Source organism: Sorex fumeus, unplaced genomic scaffold (assembly GCF_029834395.1).
Source record: "Sorex fumeus unplaced genomic scaffold, SorFum_2.1 ptg000021l, whole genome shotgun sequence".
Lineage (NCBI taxonomy): Eukaryota > Metazoa > Chordata > Mammalia > Eulipotyphla > Soricidae > Sorex > Sorex fumeus.
In genome coordinates, this window is record NW_026606078.1 from 6,004,411 (window position 1) to 6,024,791 (window position 20,381).

Consider the following 20,381-nt stretch of genomic DNA (forward strand, 5'->3'; position numbering starts at 1 on the left):
AATCGTAAGAAATTTAAAAAATGTTTTTTCTCTGAGAGCAATTTATGGCTTAGCCTTTGATTAAAATGCAATTCAAAATAAGATAAAATACAATGGAATTCAGTATTATTCAATATTAAGATAAAAGATCCCTTATGTTTGTTACATATATTTTGTATTGGAAGATGTGACATAATAAAGACAACTGTAGATGCACAGAAACAGCAAATAAAAGTATTAAAAAGAAAAAAGGTGGGGGGTGAAGGGGTATCAAGAAAAAAAATGCACAAATACCTGTGAGCATCAGTTTGGCTGAAGTTTGGCTCATAACCGAGAGGAAAGGCCAAGTTCTCCCAGTCATCAGTGTTTCGATCAACAAGACTTGGCCAAAGGCCAATAGCTGCCGCTCCATTCTGTGAAGGAAAAGCTAGCCCTAAGCTTGCTAGATTGGTATGGCTTTGCTGGACTGTGGCCAGTCCTTTTAGGTAATCAGGTCGGTGGGGGCAGGGCTCATCTCCAGGACTGTCATCATCTGATCTGGGTTCTGCTCCCAACTCCTTAAATCCCAAAGTTCCTTTTGGGACACTATCGTCAGGAGTGTGGGTTGACAAGGGAGATTCCATTTCACAAACAGTTTTTGCAGACTCACAGCTACTGATGAGTGCATCATCTTTGCCTTTTTTCAGAGTCTCAGAACTTTCCAGAAGATTCCATTTCTCTGTCTGTGAAGTAACATAATTATCTTCAATGTTTTCTAATTTGTTAACACCACAACCCAAACTTCTAGTCCATTTTTGTGGATGCATTAGAGGTGAAGTAGGAAACGCTGGTAGGCTCCTAGAACGTTGCATGTTGGCAGTTATCCGTTGTGGAATAAGACTAGAGGAATCATTTGCTAAAGGGAATAGACCGAAAAATACTACTTAAAAATCCAGTAAGTGGGAATATTTCTGTATTATCAGTTCTTACCATACACTAATTAAGCATTTATTAAGTAACACTGAAGACTTCATATTGGTTAATGTCCCTAGTTGCTAATGGTTAAAATTCTTATGTGACAACTATATTTTTTAAAATGACTTTTTATTTAAAACCTCTCCAGGATGTAAATCTTTCCCCATATCCTTAACAAAACACAATATTGATGACAACGATTTAGAGTTATGAAAACTGGTTATACGGTAGTAAAATTAAGTGAAACAATTTACCTCAGGGAAACAAGTGCTTAGGATAGAGAGGAATGTAATGGAATGTGGACTTTGCAACTACACATTAAACAGATTCAAGTAACAGTTCTGTCTTATGGCCTTGAGTAAATCTGTTTATGTGAGCGTTTTCTGCACATCTGCATTTAAAGTATCTACTATGCAAGGTTGCTTTAATTAAGGACTAAATGAGACATTACCTGAGAGATACACAGTAGTGTCAGCTCAATAAATGGCAATAATATTCATACCTGTTGCTATTATTACTAAGTTAAATGACTTAAACCACTTTCTCAGTTTTCTACTTCTGTAACTTCTTGTTGCTGTTATAAGAAGTATTTTTTAAGTATAGCTCTGCAATGTGTTATTTTTGACAGTTTATGTAGAATGAAAGCAGAAAAGTGATCCTCAGTGTAAGTACATGGGGGGCTCAAGGTGTGATTTTGTTGACCAGGAGTAAAGGCATCAGCACCTGTTAGCAATTTTAAAAAATGCTCATACTCCCCTACCCTAGGGCTACTGAATCAGAATATATGAGAGAAGAGTCCAAGGATTGTTTTTAACAAGATTTCCAGGTGATTTTTTTGAATGCTAAAATTTGAGATGCATTAGAATGGTGTAAACAGGGACTGAATGAACTTTTATAGGACACAGACTTTATAGAACTTGGAAATTTTCATATTATTTCTGGATTTTGGCTAGAGGTATAAGGCTCCCAAAAGATTTTGTGCAAAAATACTGGAAAATATGCTGAAATGATTTATTTGAAAATGCTTCAGAGTGGTATCATGATTTAAAAAAAACAGACAGTATAAAAATACAACTAAAACTAATTAAAACATAGTTTTAAAGTTTTATAACAAGAGGCCATGAAATATGTTTGAGAATAAACATTTGGGGAAACAAAACTAGAAAAGAATACCCATATATCTTGTTCTCTCTACCCCTATCTCTATAAGCTATCCTATTATAATAATTTTTACTAAAGTTAGTCAAGTTAGTAATCTTTACTAGAGCTAGAGTAAGACTAGGATGGATTGGTAATAAAAGCTATGCTTCAATATGGAAGAGACCATATTGGAAAAGAAGAAAAAAAGGGAAAAGATATTATGGACAATTCACAAACAAGAGACATGGGTCTATGTTTCCTCTGTGATAGTAGAGATGGTGTTAAAAGATAGAGGATGTGAGAAATATCACAGGGGCTAAGTGAGTGAGCCTTGAAAACATATGGTCATAAGTTCAGTCCCCTGGTGTCTCACATGTACTGAGTACATGTGTCCTATCATTGGAGCTATACTGTCTGTGTTCCCTGGCACCACAATTCCTGGTTATACTGCGGCCAAGTGTGTCTAAGTACAACAAAGAGCTATGATCCCCAGTGAACACAGTAACTGAGAAGCAGTACAAGCTCCATGGGGAGGAAATGTGACTTTGGGGGATACTCTTGTGAGCACAGCAGCAACTTCTGGTGGGCCCCACAACTACAGCTTCTAGGTTTCAAGTAGGAATATGACCTTCAGCAAAGCAACTACAGGAAGGCACAGCTCAGTAAGACACATGGCCGAGTGTGCAAGCACAACACCTGACTGTGAGCACCAATGATAAAATGTCGGGGAAACACCGCTGCAGCCAGTCAGCGTCTTCGCAACATCATCAACAGAAAGGGTGCTGGAGTGACACAGGGCAGTGGGCAGGGACATTCCCTGACAAGTGCCCGGCCCAGATCTGGTCCTGCCTGGCCTGGGCTTGGTCCCCTGCACCCCATGTGGTCCCCTAAACGCTGCCAGGCGTGATCCCTGAGCACAGAGTCAGGAGTAAACCCTGCACACTGCCAGGTGTGGCCCCAAAACAAAACAAAGTAAACCAGTTACGAAGGGAAAAAGGGAAAGAGAGATTAGAAAAGAGTAAATCTGAGGCTGCAGCAAAAGCACAGCACGGAGTGCATTTGCCTTGCATGTGGCTGATCCAGGTTTAGTCCCCAGAATCCCACATGGTCCCCGGAGCACAACCAGGAGTAATTCCTGAGTGCAGAGCCAGGAGTAACCCCTAAGCATCGCTGGGTATGACACAAACAGCCAAAATAAAAAAAGTGAATTAGTGTTGGATAACAGTGGGTTGTCCTTGCTCCTCCTGCAAGGACATAAAGCTTAGGTTTATTGAGTTACTCCCACAACAGTGCCCTTGAGGCTTACTCAATTCTATCAAGCACTAGTTATCCTATATTGCTTTTCTCTTTCCTTTATATCATTTGCATGGCTTATTTAGCAATGTGCTTTTTGCGTAGACATAAGAAGACAGTTGATACTATGCTATGTAACATTAATTAACTCCAAAATAATATTAACTCCCGGGCATCCATATTTTCTTGACTTAAGCCTCAGTTGTCCTTACTTCCTAGCATTCCAAGAGCAGGGTCCCAGTGAGGGACTGGATGGACCCAGGGCAAGCTGTGAGCTACCCTGGCATCGAAATGGGCCAGGGCAAATGCCATAATAGTTAACTATAAGTTAAGGGCATGGTCATGAACAAACTCTGTCATGACCAAAAAAGAAGTAACTGAATAAGGACCCTGCTGGGGTTAGGAAAGACTAACCTGGCCTGAGGACTGTAGTCTGGGATATATAGGGAGATGTCCCCAGGAAGAACCAACCTTTCAGCTTAATATATCTCTTACTGTGTTCATACAAAATGACTAGAAATACTGGAGCGATAGCACAGCGGGTAGGGCGTCTGCCTTGCACGCAGCCAACATGGCCGACCCGAGTTTGATTCCTCCACCCCTCTCGGAGAGCCCGGCAAGGTACCGAGAGTATTCGATATGCCAGACAAGTAACAACAAAGTCTCCAATGGGGACATTACTGGGCCCGCTCGAGCAAATCGATGATCAACGGGAGGGCCTTAGAAATACTTTAAGAAGTAAATTTACTATGATTGTTTAAATGGGTTACTAGCTGAGGAAAGGAGAAAGCAATACACCTTAGATGAAATCCCACCCTTGAGCAGATCTCCTAGTAATCTAGAGTGCTGAACCCTCAGATGAGATTTTGTCCTTGAGGCAATCTCCTAGAACTTCCCCTGAAGGAATAGCTTTAAACTCTGTTTGTAATGACAATGTTCAATGACAATGACAATGTTCAACCCCACCCTTCATAATTTCTATATAACTATGCTGTAAGAAGGGATTAGGGACTATTATGAACATAGGAACTATAAGACAGAGACTAGAAAGTCGAGGACTAGGAGGAGACTAGGATGAGAAAACTATGATGACTGGGACTATGACCAAAACTATGACTATGATTGTGCTATAAGGAGAGATATTGGATGACGATGGGGAGGAGAAAGAAATAAACTGACTACCGACCAGCCTGGGGCCCTGTTTCTTCATTCTCCTGGTCCTTTGTCTGTTACTGTGGGCTGGCCAGGGGAACAGTTCTCAGCCACTGAACGCTTAAGTTCCTGTGTGTGCCAGTGCTTTTCCTTTGAAACTCACAAATGAGGTAACTGCGATGATGCTCAAGAGGTGAAGCAAATGCCTTGCAGGTGTGGGCTCTGGATTTGATCCTCAGCATCCATGCTCCCTCCCTGAGTTCAGTTGGGTATGCCCCTACAATAATAGTGACCATCTGACCATCCCCTGCCCTCCAACAAAGAAAGTAAATTTAAAAAGTAGGAATATATGGTTAGCTTAAAGAACGGAATATACTTGTTATGGAAAGAGGAAACTAATTTTGAACATCAAGAAGAGTTATAAGACAGCATTCAAAGGTTAATGGCAGGAATTCTCAGGAATGACTTTAAAAAAAAATTTTTGCCATTATTTTTATTCAGCTCATTATAGTGTATGATGCTATCACAGAAATTTCTTTTTTTAAATTGAATTACCGTGAGATTCAGTTATAAGCTTTCATGTTTGAGTTTCAATCATACAATGATCAAACACCCATCCCTCCACCAGTGCACATTCTCCACCACCAATGCCCTCAGTATACCAACCCCTTTTCTCACTCTCCCCCTGCCTCCATAGCAGACAATTTCCCCCATAATCTCCCTCTACTTTCGGACATTATGGTTTGCAATACAGATACTGAAAGGTTATCACGTTTGGTCTTTTAACTTTCAGCACATATCTCCCATCAGGAATGACTTTCTTTACCAGCTTTCAGAATATGAGATTAGGTAAACCGAGAAAGTTATAGTTTTTTTTTTTTTTTAGGTCAAGGATGTCAAAAGGGAATGGAACAAGAAAAATGGAAGATACTGTGAAGAAAATCAGTGGCTAATACAATCTAGAATAGGCTATAAAAACATATAAAAAAGAACTTGGGATAGTGACAAACTTGGGATAGAGAATCAGCAAGGAGGCTACTTGAAATTGGGATACTGAAGTTTGAGAAGTGAGAGATATTTTTACAATGATGAAGGTTCAAGATAAGCGGATGAACATTGGTAAAGTATTTATTAATACATATAACTGTTTTTGGAAGAGTTATGCCTCCACTGTTATCTTTACCTTCAGGTGGTGAAGCAGTAAAGCCAGATGGGCTTATTACCATAAATCCAGGGCTAGCCACAGACTTTCCTCCACTGCTGGAGTGTCTCAGGTGCATGATTGACTGTACTTTCTCCTGAAAGAGGCTGCCATCTAGAATCACAGAAAAAAGTTTCATAGGAAAATAAATTTTAAATAGCAATTCTGAAAAGCAAATCATTAGATCTTATGAAAATAAGTTCAAAGAAGAAGAAATATGGTACACTCAATTAATGCACACTTGGTTAGAGTACACACTGCAATTTCTTATAGCAAATCTATTTTCTGGGTCACAGTCATGGTCATGGTCCTCCCGTTGTTCATCGATTTTCTCCAATGGGCCCAGTAATGTCTCCATTGGAGACTTTGTTGTTACTGTGTTTGGCACATTGAGTACATCACGGGTAGCTTGCCAGGCTCTGCCGTGCGGGCGAGATACTCTCGGTAGCTTGCCGGGCTCTCCGAGAGGGGCGGAGGAATTGAACTCGGGTCGGCCATGTTGGTTGCGTGCAAGGCAAATGCCCTACCGCTGTGCAATCGCTCCAGCCCATTTTCTGGGCACATCTACTTATTCAAATTTTCTTTCAATTCCAATTGCACTCTTTACTTGAGGGAATGACAATGTCTTATAATTTTATACATTGTTTTTAATGCTAATGATTCTGAAATGGACACTTCCAGCTTAACCTTTTTAGTTTACTATTTGAAAATTCAACTGATTTCTTAAATGCACCATAAATGCAACAAATATAAATATGAATCCTCTTTCTGCCCTAAATTCAGTCTTGATATCTACCTCCTTTAGCAGATGCATTCATTTTATGTAGAAACTTGTAGTCACACTTAAAAACTATCTTCCTTTATTCACCCTGTGTTTAGGTTCTGCTGAATTTATTTCCAATTTCTTTAACTCTTCATGCTCTCAGCACAATGTTATAATTCTGCTTCTTACCATCTCTCACTTGGATTGTCACAGACTTCTAAACAATATCTGTGAAAGATATCTGGACATCCTCAAATCCTGGTGACCTGAATTCTTCTCATCTCCTTACAATTATGGATAAAATCTAAGCTCCTTGTCCATAAGACTCTCCACAATTTATCTTCAGATTCCTTTCCTGATTCTTACATTTTGCTAGCAATACCACCTTCTCACAGCATCTATAAAACTGTTCTGATTAAAATATCTTTCCCTTCAACTGCTACTCAATCTCTAAGACTCAAAAACAAGCATCACTTTCTCTAAGGAAACACCCCAAAATCCTGCTCAATACTATCCGAAATTGAAATACTTCTGTATCACTATCCTTTCCAACAGTCTAAGTATATGTTCTGTCTCTCTCTACTAAGTTCTTTAAGGGAGGAGAGAATTTTTCTCATCTCTATTACCACCCTGGGTCCCAGAATCTTGCTGGTACTTTTTTGTTGGTTCTTTCTTGGGGGTTTACCCCAAGAAGGCTGGGGTAAGGTTTTGTCCACACCTGAAAGTGCAGATGGGCTATTCCTGTTGGTGCAGATGGGTCCATTCCAGCAATGCTCAGGGACCTATATATAATACTGAATTGGGTTGATACACTGAGGACACTTTAATTCCGGTACAATCTCTTCAGTCCCTCTGCTTGTTACTTTGTTCATAAATGTGTGATAAACCTAACACTAAATAAAGCTGTTCAATTTCTTTTAGGTTTCTACTGCTGTTGAATCACCTAACTCATTTACTTTATTCCTCAAAATGATTTTTTTTTAATTAGTGAAACACCATGAGGTACAGTTGTAGACTTACAAGTTGTTGTGCTTGGGTTTCAGTTATACAATGATCGAGTACCCATTCCACCACCAGTGCCCATTCTCTACCCCCACCAATCCCAGTATTCCTCCTACCCCCCCATCCCCCATCCCACCCTGCCTCTGTGTCAGGGCACTCCCTTTTATTCTATCTCTCCTTTTGGGTGCTGTGGTATGCAGAAGAGACACTGGGTGGCACTCATGTTCGGTCCATAGATTACTTTCAGCAGGCATCTCCCATCCTGGGCAGATCTTCCCAGCACCCTTTATTTGGTGCTCCCTTTTCTATCTGAGCTGCCTTTACCCCTAGAGTGTGCGGCTGGCCTCTAAGCCATGGAGTGAACAACCTGGTATTTATCACAGCTGTTCTCGGGTGTTATTCTCTTATTTTGTTACTTTATGTTACCCAGATGAATGCAATCTTTCTATGTCTGTCCCTCTCTTTCTGACTCATTTCGCTTAGCATAATATTTTCCATGTAGTACCACTTGTATGTAAATTTCATGACTTCATTTTTTCTAACTGCTGCATAGTACTCCATTGTGTTAAATGATTATTTTAAACCGGTATTTCTTTCTAAATTTGCTACGTAGGTTTCTCTTAGGTGCACTCTTGCTTAGTTTCTTCACTACGGTATTTTTTCCTAGTTTTTTTTTTTTTTTTTTAATTCTGATTGACTGTACTTTCTCCTGAAAGAGGCTGCCATCTAGAATCACAGAAAAAAGTACTAGCAAGATTCTGGGACCCAGAGTGGTAATAGAGATGAGAAAAATTCTCTCCTCACTTAAAGAACTCAGTAGAGAGCCAGACAGAACATATACTTAGATTGTTGGAAAGGATAGTGATACAGAAGTATTTATTTATTTATTCACCTTTCACATCTTATACTTTAACATAGTATTACTGGTGGTTTTATTCTTGGCTTCCTTTTCCTTCTTGATACTATTTTTGAACACACAGTTGCTATATATATGGAGGAAATGGGAAAGGAAAATATAAAAACAAATAGTCAAGATAAAACAAAAAATGATTATACCTACCTATGTGCAAAGAAAAGTAGAAGTTTGTGGGATTGTGACAAACATAAGTATTAGTAGGAGGGTGAACTGCTAAAAGGAAATTGAAGATAATTGTCAATAATTCCAAATCCGGAGGAGATCCAAGGACTTCGGCAATAATTTTCACAAATGACCTACAAACTTCTCGGGGCATGGATGTAAGCTGCCCCTCTTTGTGTTCCTGAAAAAAAAATTATTCACTTTAGATTTTAAAGATAGCTATCAACTAACAATTTTTTATTTAAGAGAATCTTCTTTAAAGATAAGATTGAGTTGGCTTACTACTCCAGTCTGACCACATTTAACATTAAATCAAGTTGCTATTTCTCAATTGAATCACTTCCGGTATTAAAAATTAAAACAGATGGTGATTTAATTCTCGCTCATTATCTTAATTAGCTGAGGCAAAACTCTATTATAGTATTCATAAGCATCGGTTCAGAAGTCTAGGTTTGTATTCTGGCTCTTCCACTCATCAATTGTATGAACTTAGACAAGTTGCTTGACATCTTCATGATTTGGCTTCTTTTATCTATAATAGAGGACTAAAGCTATACCATACAGTTATTATAAAGGATGAAATGACAATACTTCAAAGAGTACCTCACATATAATAGCTCCATATATGTTAGCTTTTGATATAATTATTAAATGTCTTTATTACTACTACAGTTATTACTACTATGATATCAGAGGGAAAATTTCTAAAAATAAAATTGATGACATTAGTATGGTGTCTCCCAAAGCTTTTTCTCATAGCTCCTGTACGAAGTTTTTATTACTCATTAGAAGTTACACTTGAGTTGGTTACATGATCCACTAAATCCACATAGAAAAAAACTAAGTTTTCTCACAGTCTGAGCTCACTGCATGCCACTTTCAACTGCCCGAATTAATGAGACTTGGCAGAATGTCAAGAAATTATTAGAAAGATAAATTTAGATACTTTATATTCTTCAATTCTACCTCCCCAATGGTAGCAGCTGCATTCTAAATCAAATTTTCTCATCTTCCTTCATCCTGTCTAGATATAGATATATCTCCATGCCCTTCATTTACTCTTGGGCATTGTTAAATCAGAAAACTTGAAATCTAGAAGATAACTTCACACCAGTTTAGTCTGATGACCTCAGGTTTAAGAAAAGAACACTGAATTTAACATCAAGTTTATAAGATTACAGAAGAAAGCACAAATTCTTTTTGCAGAGATCTCACAATTCTCTTTAGGAGCTGGACATAAACTATAGTGCATAGGGCACTTGCCCTACATGCAGCCAACCTGGGTTCAACGCCCAGCATCCCAGACGGTCCCTGAGCACTTCCAGGAGTAATTCCTGAGCACAGAGGCAGGAGTAACAGCTAAACATTGCTGGATGTGGCTCAAAAGCAACAACAACAAAAAATTTTTTTAAACCCTATTATTTTTTAATTCTCTAATTCTTTTTTAGTTCTTTAATTCTTTCATTTAATTCTTTAACTCTTTTAAAATTTTTTAATTTTTAATTAACATTTTTTAAGTCTTCTTAGTACTTTCTACTTTAAAGATCCTATTTTTAATATTTTATTTTACATTCCTATCATGGCACTCATGAATAATAAAACTGCCTTAATTCAATATGCTACCAATTTATTAATTTTTCTTAAATATGGAAATAGGTAAGTGGATAAAATCACTAAGTGGATTTTTCTATATATTTCTCACACTACCTAACATAAAGCTACTTTCTAAAATATCTGTTAATTTGATAAATAGAAACTATGTGGGGTCCTGGGGGGGGCGTTGTTGATATTGCTCAGGAGCTAGTCTCTGTGGTGCTTTGAGACCCTGACGGAGCCAGGGATTGAACATGGGTTGGCGACATGGAAAGCAAATGCTTTAGTCCCTGTACTATCTATCTTTCCAGCCCTAAATGGGTTATTGTAGTGAAGAAGGTAAAGAAATATACTTTTTAGGAAAAAGAAATTCTACTTCAATCATTCCAGCATTTAAGTAAATTATTATATACATGTGATAATATACTGAAGTGCCCAATTTACAGTGTTACTTTTCTGAGACGTAAAAACTGAAGAACAAATTCAAAATGTCATATGAACTCACTAAAAATTGGTCAACCAGTTTCAAAATATAAAAAGAAATTGATTTAGCGAAAACCTGCCAATTAATGATGCATAAAAAATTTCGTTTTGAAGTGATCTGAGAGATCACTCTATTATATTTATCACTGGGGCTAAGAAAAGAAGCATGTTTTTTATTTATTTAGAACTCAGTTATTCAAACAATGGTTTTCTGGGTACAAATGCATATTGGGGCTACATTATGATAAAAAAGAATCTTATCCCTGATCTCAGAATGTTTTGCAAAGTAAAATGAACCATAACCTCAAAACAATATAAAATTAACAAAATTATGTTTGTGAAAAGTGACAGAAAGGGTAAAGCAAGAGATGATGAGGCAAAATAGCCCATAGAATAAAAAGGAGTTGACCAGATGAAAAGAATAGGATCAGTAGTAAACTCTCTGTCAGAAAGAATACTATGTGTCCTGAGATAAGACAAATATTCACTTGATTAAGAAAAACAATAAAACTCAGGGAGGCCACAGTGACAGAATATGAGGCTGGTCCTGTAGCCCAAACTCACACCCTTCTATATGGCAAATTCAATGAGAAGTTCATTAGTACCACTGAACAACAACATTCAAATCAAAGAAAATATTCCTGACCAAATGACCTAGATGACTCAGATACTGAGAAAACAAAGTTGAGAAATAATCCAATAGTTACTGAAACTGATAAAAGGACATCTGTCAAGGCAGATAAAAAAAATTTAGAAGACATGTCACAACACAAGCACTATAATAAAACTGATGGCATTAGTGTAACTTTGAATATAGCCATTCTGATATATTTTCAATGTCAATTCTAGCACACAAAATTTTAGTAAACACATATTTAACAAAATACACATTTGCGTTAACGAATACAAAACAGATTAAATGTCATAATTACTGATGCTCAAGACATTATTAATAAAATTATTAATATATCCCAACATAAAAAAGCATTTCAAAAATTTAGCAGTTCTAATTTTGTAAATGAGTTAGGAATACTGACTGAAGATCAAGCTAACAGAGGTAGAAGTTTAAAAATGCCTTTTGTATTTGTTGAAAGTCTCCTGGAGAGTAGGGAAGGTGGAAAAGAGAAAAAATCTTACAAAAACTGTGAATCTATAGTATTCAGTTATTAAATAGAAGTATCTTTAAGAATGACTTTAAAAATACCTGCAAAACCTGACAAGTTAGCAGAAAGTGATGAACCACACGGGCTTTCAATAACTGCTTAATATTATACATCTGCAGCTGGTGATCTGCTCTGATGAGGACTTCAAGAGCTGCTAGCAGAGTTTCCCAAACACCAGTCTGAAAAAAAAAACATCAATTAGCACACAGTTACTGAAAAAACACTCTGCTTGCTTTTTAGAAGATACACAAAATATCAGGTCTTGCTATTTTTATGCCCATTGTCTGAGGGCAATGAATAATATAAAAGACAAAATAACTTAATTATACTATTTAAACTAAGACCGCTTTCTTCACAAAGTAAAGACAAAATGCCTCAAATGACAAAGGCATAGGAGAAACAGAAGACAAAATGGTCTACAAATGAACGCCGAATTTAGGTATGAGGAAAGGTTCTGAAATATAACAGTGATCAATAAAATTTTTAAAATTAGAAAGAAAATCTCACTTTAATCCCACACACCTATTTGTATCAATTTTGAGTTCTGAATTTAAAGGTAACTTTGTATATGTGTGATTGTGTGATTGTATGTGTGTGCTCTCGCAATAAAACTCAGGGTTAAACACATGGAGCATGCTCTCTACCAATGACTTATATTCCCAGCTCAAAATTGTTTTTAAATAAAACATTCCCACATCAGCGTTCTTTCTGAAATATCACTAAAAAAACTGTCATTCTGCAGGTTGTATGTCAGTCTACGACTGAGTCGACCAAGGCTGATTCTGTTTACACATGGTGTCTCATTTGTTTTTCTCTCACTGTGGCATGAAATGTATTTTATAGCAACATATATCTGTATGTGTTTTTTAAATTTAAATTTTGATTTTTGGGCTACACCCGGCAATACTCAAGGCTTACTCCTGGTTCTGTGCTCAGGGATCATTCCTGGGGTTTGGAGGACCATATGGAATGATGGGGGTCCAACCTGGGTTGGTCAGGTATAAGGCAAGTACCCTATTTGCTATACTATCTCTCCAGCACATATCTGGGTTTTTAAACTTTGAATGTGAGTATTCAGAATGAGAAATCATACAAAGTCACAAAGATAAAAACAGGCAAATACTTTAAACCCTAGAAAAAAGTGATAGTTTACTTAGCTAGTGGATACAACTCTGTAATATCTCCCATGTTTTGTAATTGCACATTCTTTAACTGTTTCTTCAAATTATCGATAATTTGCATGATAATTACTATATAAGGAACAGAAAACTAATGATCTTTCCTCTAGCATGTTTGGTGAAAATTTCATTTTTATAAATAATAGACTTGAAAAGTTTCTTTAAGCTTCACAACCCATTACTGATAATAAAAAAAAATGTGGAATTGTTGCCAAATTTGGGCATAACAAATTTTGGAAGAATTCTAAAAGTATATATTTTAAATTGGTGTTTAAGTTTGATGATAAAGTTGTTATACTTTAGAAAATCTATATTCTACACTAGAACTAAAAAACCTCTTTGAGTCTATACCAACATTGTTCAAAGCTAGGATAGAAAGGAAAAAGTCCTGTATTCATCCCCTGGCTGGGTCCTTGTCAAGACCACCTCAATACTGCATCTAGACCAAGATCAAACAATTCCTTAGCTTATACATATACTATGACAAAGTAAAGATTTCATAGCCTTGTCCCACATCTCTATGACTCTTGGGCACTCTGGCCCCCTAACTCAGTAGTGTAAACATTTTCTTCTTAATCACCAGACTCCCCACACTTTTAGCAGGTTCCTTTCTAAGTTGATGCCAAATGCAAATTCCCAAATCATTCAAATGAGCCCTTTGTTTTCCAGGCTGAGACTACTCTAATTATTCTCAATCATGATTCATGCTACCGTAGTCTCAGAATTATCCATGGTTACTCTACACTTTGCAGAGAAATTAACCTCCAAATTTCCAGTTACAATCAATATTACATTAAACTAGTGAGTTTATTCTGCTCTCTAGAAAAACGATGAGATGTATATTTAAAAGTACACGTCTAATGCTATGACAATAATAGCTGGGAATGATCATGCTGGACAAGATCTGTGGGGAGAGGGAGAGAGGGAAAGAGGGAAAGTGGGGAGAGAGAGAGAAGGAAAGAATAAAGAGAGGAGGTGACGGGGGGAGAGAGGGAAAGAGAGCTGGGGGAGAGAGAGAGTGGGCAGGTGGGAGGAGGGAGGAAAAGCAGGGAGACAGGCAGGGGGTGAGGGTGAGGGGTGATGGGAGGGAATCTTGGAACACTGGTGCTGGGAAATGTGCACTGGTGGAGGGATGGGTGTTGGAATACTGTATAACTGGAATCCAGTCATGAACAGGTTTGTAACAGTCTCACAGTGATTCAATAAAAAAGTAAAAAAAAAAAGTACGTGTCTATGTGCAGCATAGGCAATAATCTACAAAGTAAAAAGACAACCTATAAAGGGAGAAAATACTGCAAACTGAGTATCAAATAAGGATTTAGTCCAGAATGTCTATTAATTAATTCATTCATAATGGATCAATAATTATTAATCCATCAACAATGGATTGATTAATAATTAAATAATGCAGCAATAGCTCCATCAGGTAGAGTATCTGCCTTGCACACAGCCAACCAGGGTTCAATTCCTCTGTCCCTCTCAGAGAGCCCGGCAAGCTACTGAGAATATCCCGCACACAAGCTCCCCGAGGTTTATTTGATATGCCAAACAAAGTAACAAGTCTCACAATGGAGATGTTACTGGTGCCTGCTCCAGCAAATGGATGAACAATGGGAGGACAGTGCTACAGATATACAGAATATATAAACATTCCAACAACTCAGTAACAAAAAAGCAAAACAGTTCAATATAAAAATGGGCAAAGTGGCTGGAGCAATAGCACAGCAGGTAGGGCGTTTGCCTTGCATGCGGCTAACCCGGGTTCGATTCCCAGCATCCCATATGGTCCCCTGAGCACTGCCAGGGGTAAATCCTGAGTGCAGAACCAGGAGTAACCCCTGTGCATAGTTGGGAGTGACCCAAAAAGCAAAATAACAAAATAAAAAATAAAAATGGGCAAAATGCTTAAATAGACATCTCTCCAAAAAGATATATAAACGGACAAGTAGATAAAAAATGTTTATCATCAATAATCATCAACTAAATGCATATAAAAATGATTTATTACCTTACATATAATAGAAAGTCTACTGGTCAAAACCCAAAAAAATAACAACTGTTGGAGAAAATACGGAAAAATTCAAACTCTTGTACATTGTTCATGGGGATATAAACCAGTTCAGCTCTTATGGAACACAATATGAAAGTTTCTTTAAAAAATTTAAAAGATGGGGCTGGAGTGATAGTACATTAGGTAGGGTGCTTGCCTTGAATCAATCCCCGACATCCCATATAGTCCACTGAGACCCCCAGGAGTGATTTCTGCATACAAAGCCAGGAGTAAGCCCTGAGCAATGGCAGGTGTGGCCCCAAAATAAAAGAAAGGAGGAAAGAAGGGAAGAAAAGAAAAAAGAAAGAAAGAAAGAAAGAAAGAAAAGAAAGAAACGAAAGATCTACCATATGATTCAGCAATCCCACTTCTGAGTATATATTCAAAAGAACTGAAAACCAGATCTCAAAGGAGTATTTTGACACTTATGTTCACTGTAGCATTATTCACAATAGCCAAGATGTGGAAGACATCTAATTATCCATTGATTAACAGATGATGGATAAAAGAAATATGGTAGTGGGATAATTTTCAGTCTTAAAGTTTTTTTAAAGCTTAGAAGGCATAATATGCAATGAAAAAAGGCAATCACAAAAAGACAAATACTGATAGATTTAACTTATATTAAAATATTGGAAGTAATCAAATTCATGGAAACAGAAAGCCGAATGGCCATTTCAGAGATTGGGAGGTAGGAGAAAAGAGGAGTTTTGGATTCAATGGGTATAGTTTTGGTTAAGCAAGATAAAAAAGGTTTAGAGATATGAGGTACAACAGAGGGTATATAGTTATTACTGTACAATTAAAAAATGTTATTAGGATATATTTGTGTCATATGTTTTTTACCACAAAAAATTAAGTACATGCCTCTGCTTTATTCCATATCTTCCAGTCAAGCAATAGCTCTTCTAGCAGGTTAACATCTTGGATTATAGCACTAGAGTCTAAATCCAACTTAAAGTCTCCATTTTGATTGATATGAATAATATTTTCACCACAGCAACCTTCAAGAAGGGTCTGTAGAAAATTAACATTAATACAAGATGCATAAATAATCCAGCAGTCCAAAAATCCAACAGAAACTTTAAACTTTTAATCTTAGCAGTTGGAGCATTAAATTCAAAGGAAAATTAGTGAATAATTCAACATTTCACAAATTATCTGTTTTTCAAAGCAATTCAATAACTAGAAAATGGTAAATGTTCAAATATTTGTAAATAAATTATTAGTGTGAAATATAGGGTATAATAAACCATATTTATTTCAATTTTTAAATTCATTGAATCTATTAAGCTTTAATGGTTCACATTAAAAAGGAAAAAACAAGTGTTGGTTTTTTCCGATCCGCCATCCGTGGTGGGCCCACCGCCACGATGCAGATTTTCGTGAAAACCCTTACGGGGAAGACTATCACTCTCGAGGTCGAACTCTCGGATACGATAGAAAATGTCAAGGCCAAGATCCAGGATAAGGAAGGAATTCCTCCCGATCAACAAAGATTGATCTTTGCTGGTAAACAACTTGAAGATGGACGTACTTTGTCTGACTACAACATCCAAAAGGAGTCCACTCTTCATCTCGTTTTGAGACTTCGGGGTGGTGCAAAGAAAAGGAAGAAGAAGTCTTACACCACTCCCAAGAAGAACAAGCATAAGAGAAAGAAGGTTAAGCTGGCTGTCCTGAAATACTACAAGGTGGATGAGAATGGCAAAATCAGCCGCCTTCGCCGGGAATGCCCTTCAGATGAATGTGGTGCTGGAGTTTTTATGGCCAGCCACTTTGACAGACATTATTGTGGCAAATGTTGTCTGACATACTGTTTCAATAAACCAGAAGACAAATAATTTACCTGTATGGGTTAATAAAGGGCATGAACTCTTAAAAAAAAAAAAGTGTTGGTGAGCTGGTGGAATTATAAACTGAACCATAAAAATTGAACCAGTCACTACAAAAAATAATGTGGAGGTTTCTTAAAAATAGAACTACAATATGATCCAGCAATTCTAATTCTATATATACGTAACTAAAGAATATAACAACACTAATTTGAAAAGATACATGCACTCCTTAATGCACCACTATTTACAATAGTCAATATGACTACATGAATTTTTTTTAAAAGAGGTGGTATATACAAAAAAAAATGCAATAGTCACTACTGCCTCTCCCCTCCCCCACCATGATGAAATTTTGCCATTTGTAAAAGTGTGGCTAGATCTTGAGAGGACTATGCTAAATTCAATGTATCAGAAAGAAACAAAGTGTACAATACACTTTGTACAATATTCTACACTCATGTAGAATAGAAAGGAAAACAGCAAAAGGTAAGACAATCTAACAAAGTATCATGGTTTCCAGAAAAGAAAGAAGGCTGTACAAGAACAGGATGGTGACTGGATGGACGGTAGTTGATTGGAAGCAGAACTTTGATGGTACATGTGATAGGGCATCACACCATAAAAGTAGTAAAGCTAAACTCCCCAAACTTACAGGTATTGTAAATCAATGTCACTGCAATCAGAAACATGTACTTTGCAAAGGACAGCATGAATTTAAATCACAAATATGTCTTGCTGATTCTAAGAGTTAAGGGGACACAGAGCAGGGTATTTTGTTTTAATACAAGCAACCTTAAAAATACTTTCATGCAATGTGCTGCAATGTGGGTAGATCCAGAGTATAATGTTGAGTAAACATTAGTCAGAGGGAGGGGAACAAACTCAATGATCGCTCTCTTATGTGGGATATATAGAAATATTACAGGGGAATATCATGCCCAATGGCAATAGAAATGAAGAGCTGGAGAACTGGTCTTCAGTAGGATGCTTGGCACTGGTGTAGGGGTGGGGAGGAAAAGTTAGGGAAGGGAACACTAACATAAGGCGGAAGGGGAAAAGTGCCTGCCACAGAGGCAGAATGCAGGGCAGGAAGGAAACTGAGGACACTGGTGAAGGGTAGTGAGCATTGGTGAAAGGGATGGTGTTGGAACGATATACACCTGAAAACTCAATCAAAAATATCTTTGTTATTCACGGTGGTTGAATTATATATAAAAAATAAAATAAATACTTTTGCCTTTCTACCAATGTTTTAGCTAGAAAAAGTATCAAAATATATAAAGTTGGCTCTTAATGGTAGCTAGTATGGCTTTAAAAATGACAGTGGTATTGGCTAATGAAAATGGCATAGCAGTAGATATCTTAAGAACTGGACTCTTTTCCATAACTGTGGGAGCTGAAATAAACAATAGTGTCCATGTTTCATCAATCTACAAAATAAGATATCTAAATATAAGGTTATCCAAATATAAGAATCTAAAAGTTAATTTTTTCTTACTCTGAAAATCTTTAAAAATTTAAATTATTTCAATGATGAAAAGCAGAAGAATACCTTGTTTAATAAATATACATACTGATTTACTTGCATTTTCTTCAGAAATAACTGAAACATAAATTTTATGCAGGAAAACTCTGAGGTAAATATTACTGCATTTAAATTCTGAGAAAAAAAATTTTACAAGGACTTACCTTCAAAATGTGAAAACCAACAATGCATTTTTGTTTGATCAACACCTGATGAATCATGGAGAGTCCATTACAATTTCCTAATTCATGTATTCTCTGTTGGTTGTATTTAATCAGTGAGAGTATAACTTGTAGTGCTAATGCTTGAGTTTCTTCACTGTTACTGAGTTCTACAACCTAAAAGTGAATAGATTCTCTTACTAACTTCAGAGTGAAAAATTAAATGTGTGATTTTACTACTATTATGTAATAATCACACATTTCATTTGAAAATGTTATTGTGCATACTTTGCAATTATTTAAGAATTATAAATGAAACAAGACAGAAATTCCATGCTCTTTAGTCTTAAGTATACAATCAATGAAATACAGTAACATTAGGAATTTCAGAAGCCACTATTATTTTCATTAGTAATTTAAATGCCAGCAAAATGACTCAAAATTTTGGTAACTTGTCAATCAACAAATAGGCTCCCATGATATATCTTATGGGAGAGGAAAAGTAGCATAAAGCCTAATTCTTGCTCTCAAAGGGGCCCATTATCAAGTCCCATGTTTTCCAAAGTGGGGAAATGCTGTCTCACCAGGGGGTGCAGGGATGATCAGGGGGTGGCAATAACCTCAAGTGTAATTGAGAGATGGTTTCTGTTTACTGAAAGGAGGTAGACGTGGGAGAGGAGAGTGAGGTGTGATTTATTTTCTCAAAGTGGGGAAGCGAGCCAATTATGTTTGGGAACTTCTGGTTCAGTCAAAAGATAAGATACGAAGGGCCTGCCTGAAAGTTTGACTTTGATAAGAATACAAGGGCAAAAAAGCATTTATAATGCTTGATATCCAAAGTTGGATCACAGACACTACCCCACATTGCCAAATATGATTCCCCCCTTCCAATGTTATTCTTGGCTTGAGGATAAATGGGAACAACCCCTCCCCCCACATACACACATACAATCAAATGTGTGAGCAATAGAACCAAGTGTATACACTCCCAATTTCACCCTATCCCACTCTATCACCCTTTTTTTACATAATGAAAAAAAACCCTTTTTCTTATTCCTGTGTAATAGTAACAATAATAAATTATATTTAAAACTATATCAAAGGAAAGATTATGGATTTACATTTGAAATTGAAATTATTAAAGTTGATCACAAAATACTGACAAGTAGTTACTCAAAGAGTTTGTAGCTTTAAAACACTGGTGGGAGGGGAATCTATTCAACTGAATATTTGATGTCAGAAAAAAATGAAAGGAGAAAGCAAAAACAGGGCTTTCTGTGGTAGGAAATGGTGGGTCAAATATGCTTTAAAAACAGTAACAGTAATAACAAACACTATTTTCCTTCTTGTAAAAATAATCAAAAGTGGTTCCTATGAAAGAAAGACCAGTTAACAAGAGAATGAAAATTCAATAATGTTATAGGAGCGATATGGGCTGGAGCGATATGGACTGGAGTGATACCATAGGGCTGGAGTGATAGCACAGCAGGTAGAGTGTTTGCCTTGCACGCGGCCGACACTGCCAACCCAAGTTCCATTCTTCTGCCCCTTTTGGAGAGCCTGGCAAGCTACCGAGAGTATCTCGCCCGCATGGCAAAGCCTGGCAACCTACCCGTGATGTATTCGATATGCCAAACACAGTAACAAATGTCAAAATGGAGACGTTACTGGGCCCACTCGAGCAAATCGATGAACAATGGGAGGACAGTGACAGTGATTTATTTATTTATTTTGCTTTTTGGGTCACACCTAGTGATGCACAGGGGTTACTCCTGGCTTTGCACTCAGGAATTACTCCTGGCAATGCTCAGCGGACTGACCATATGGA

General features: G+C 37.1%; 2 protein-coding genes across 2 annotated transcripts in view; one reads left to right on the plus strand and one right to left on the minus strand.

Annotated features, from left to right (window-relative positions):
- LYST (lysosomal trafficking regulator) overlaps positions 1 to 20,381 on the minus strand; it is a 234,708-nt gene that overhangs the window by 102,821 nt on the left and 111,506 nt on the right. Inside the window, exons 19-24 of the mRNA XM_056113655.1 lie at positions 18,557 to 18,730; positions 15,897 to 16,046; positions 11,843 to 11,980; positions 8,545 to 8,743; positions 5,702 to 5,833; positions 274 to 874 (exon numbers count right to left, since the gene is read on the minus strand). Of these exons, the coding sequence (XP_055969630.1) occupies positions 274 to 874; positions 5,702 to 5,833; positions 8,545 to 8,743; positions 11,843 to 11,980; positions 15,897 to 16,046; positions 18,557 to 18,730 (1,394 nt within the window). The remainder of the gene's footprint in view (positions 1 to 273; positions 875 to 5,701; positions 5,834 to 8,544; positions 8,744 to 11,842; positions 11,981 to 15,896; positions 16,047 to 18,556; positions 18,731 to 20,381) is intronic.
- Positions 16,372 to 16,921, plus strand: LOC130022959 (ubiquitin-40S ribosomal protein S27a-like). Its single transcript, XM_056113654.1, has one exon. The coding sequence runs from the start codon at positions 16,403 to 16,405 to the stop codon at positions 16,871 to 16,873; it is 471 nt and encodes a 156-aa protein (XP_055969629.1). The 5' UTR covers positions 16,372 to 16,402; the 3' UTR covers positions 16,874 to 16,921.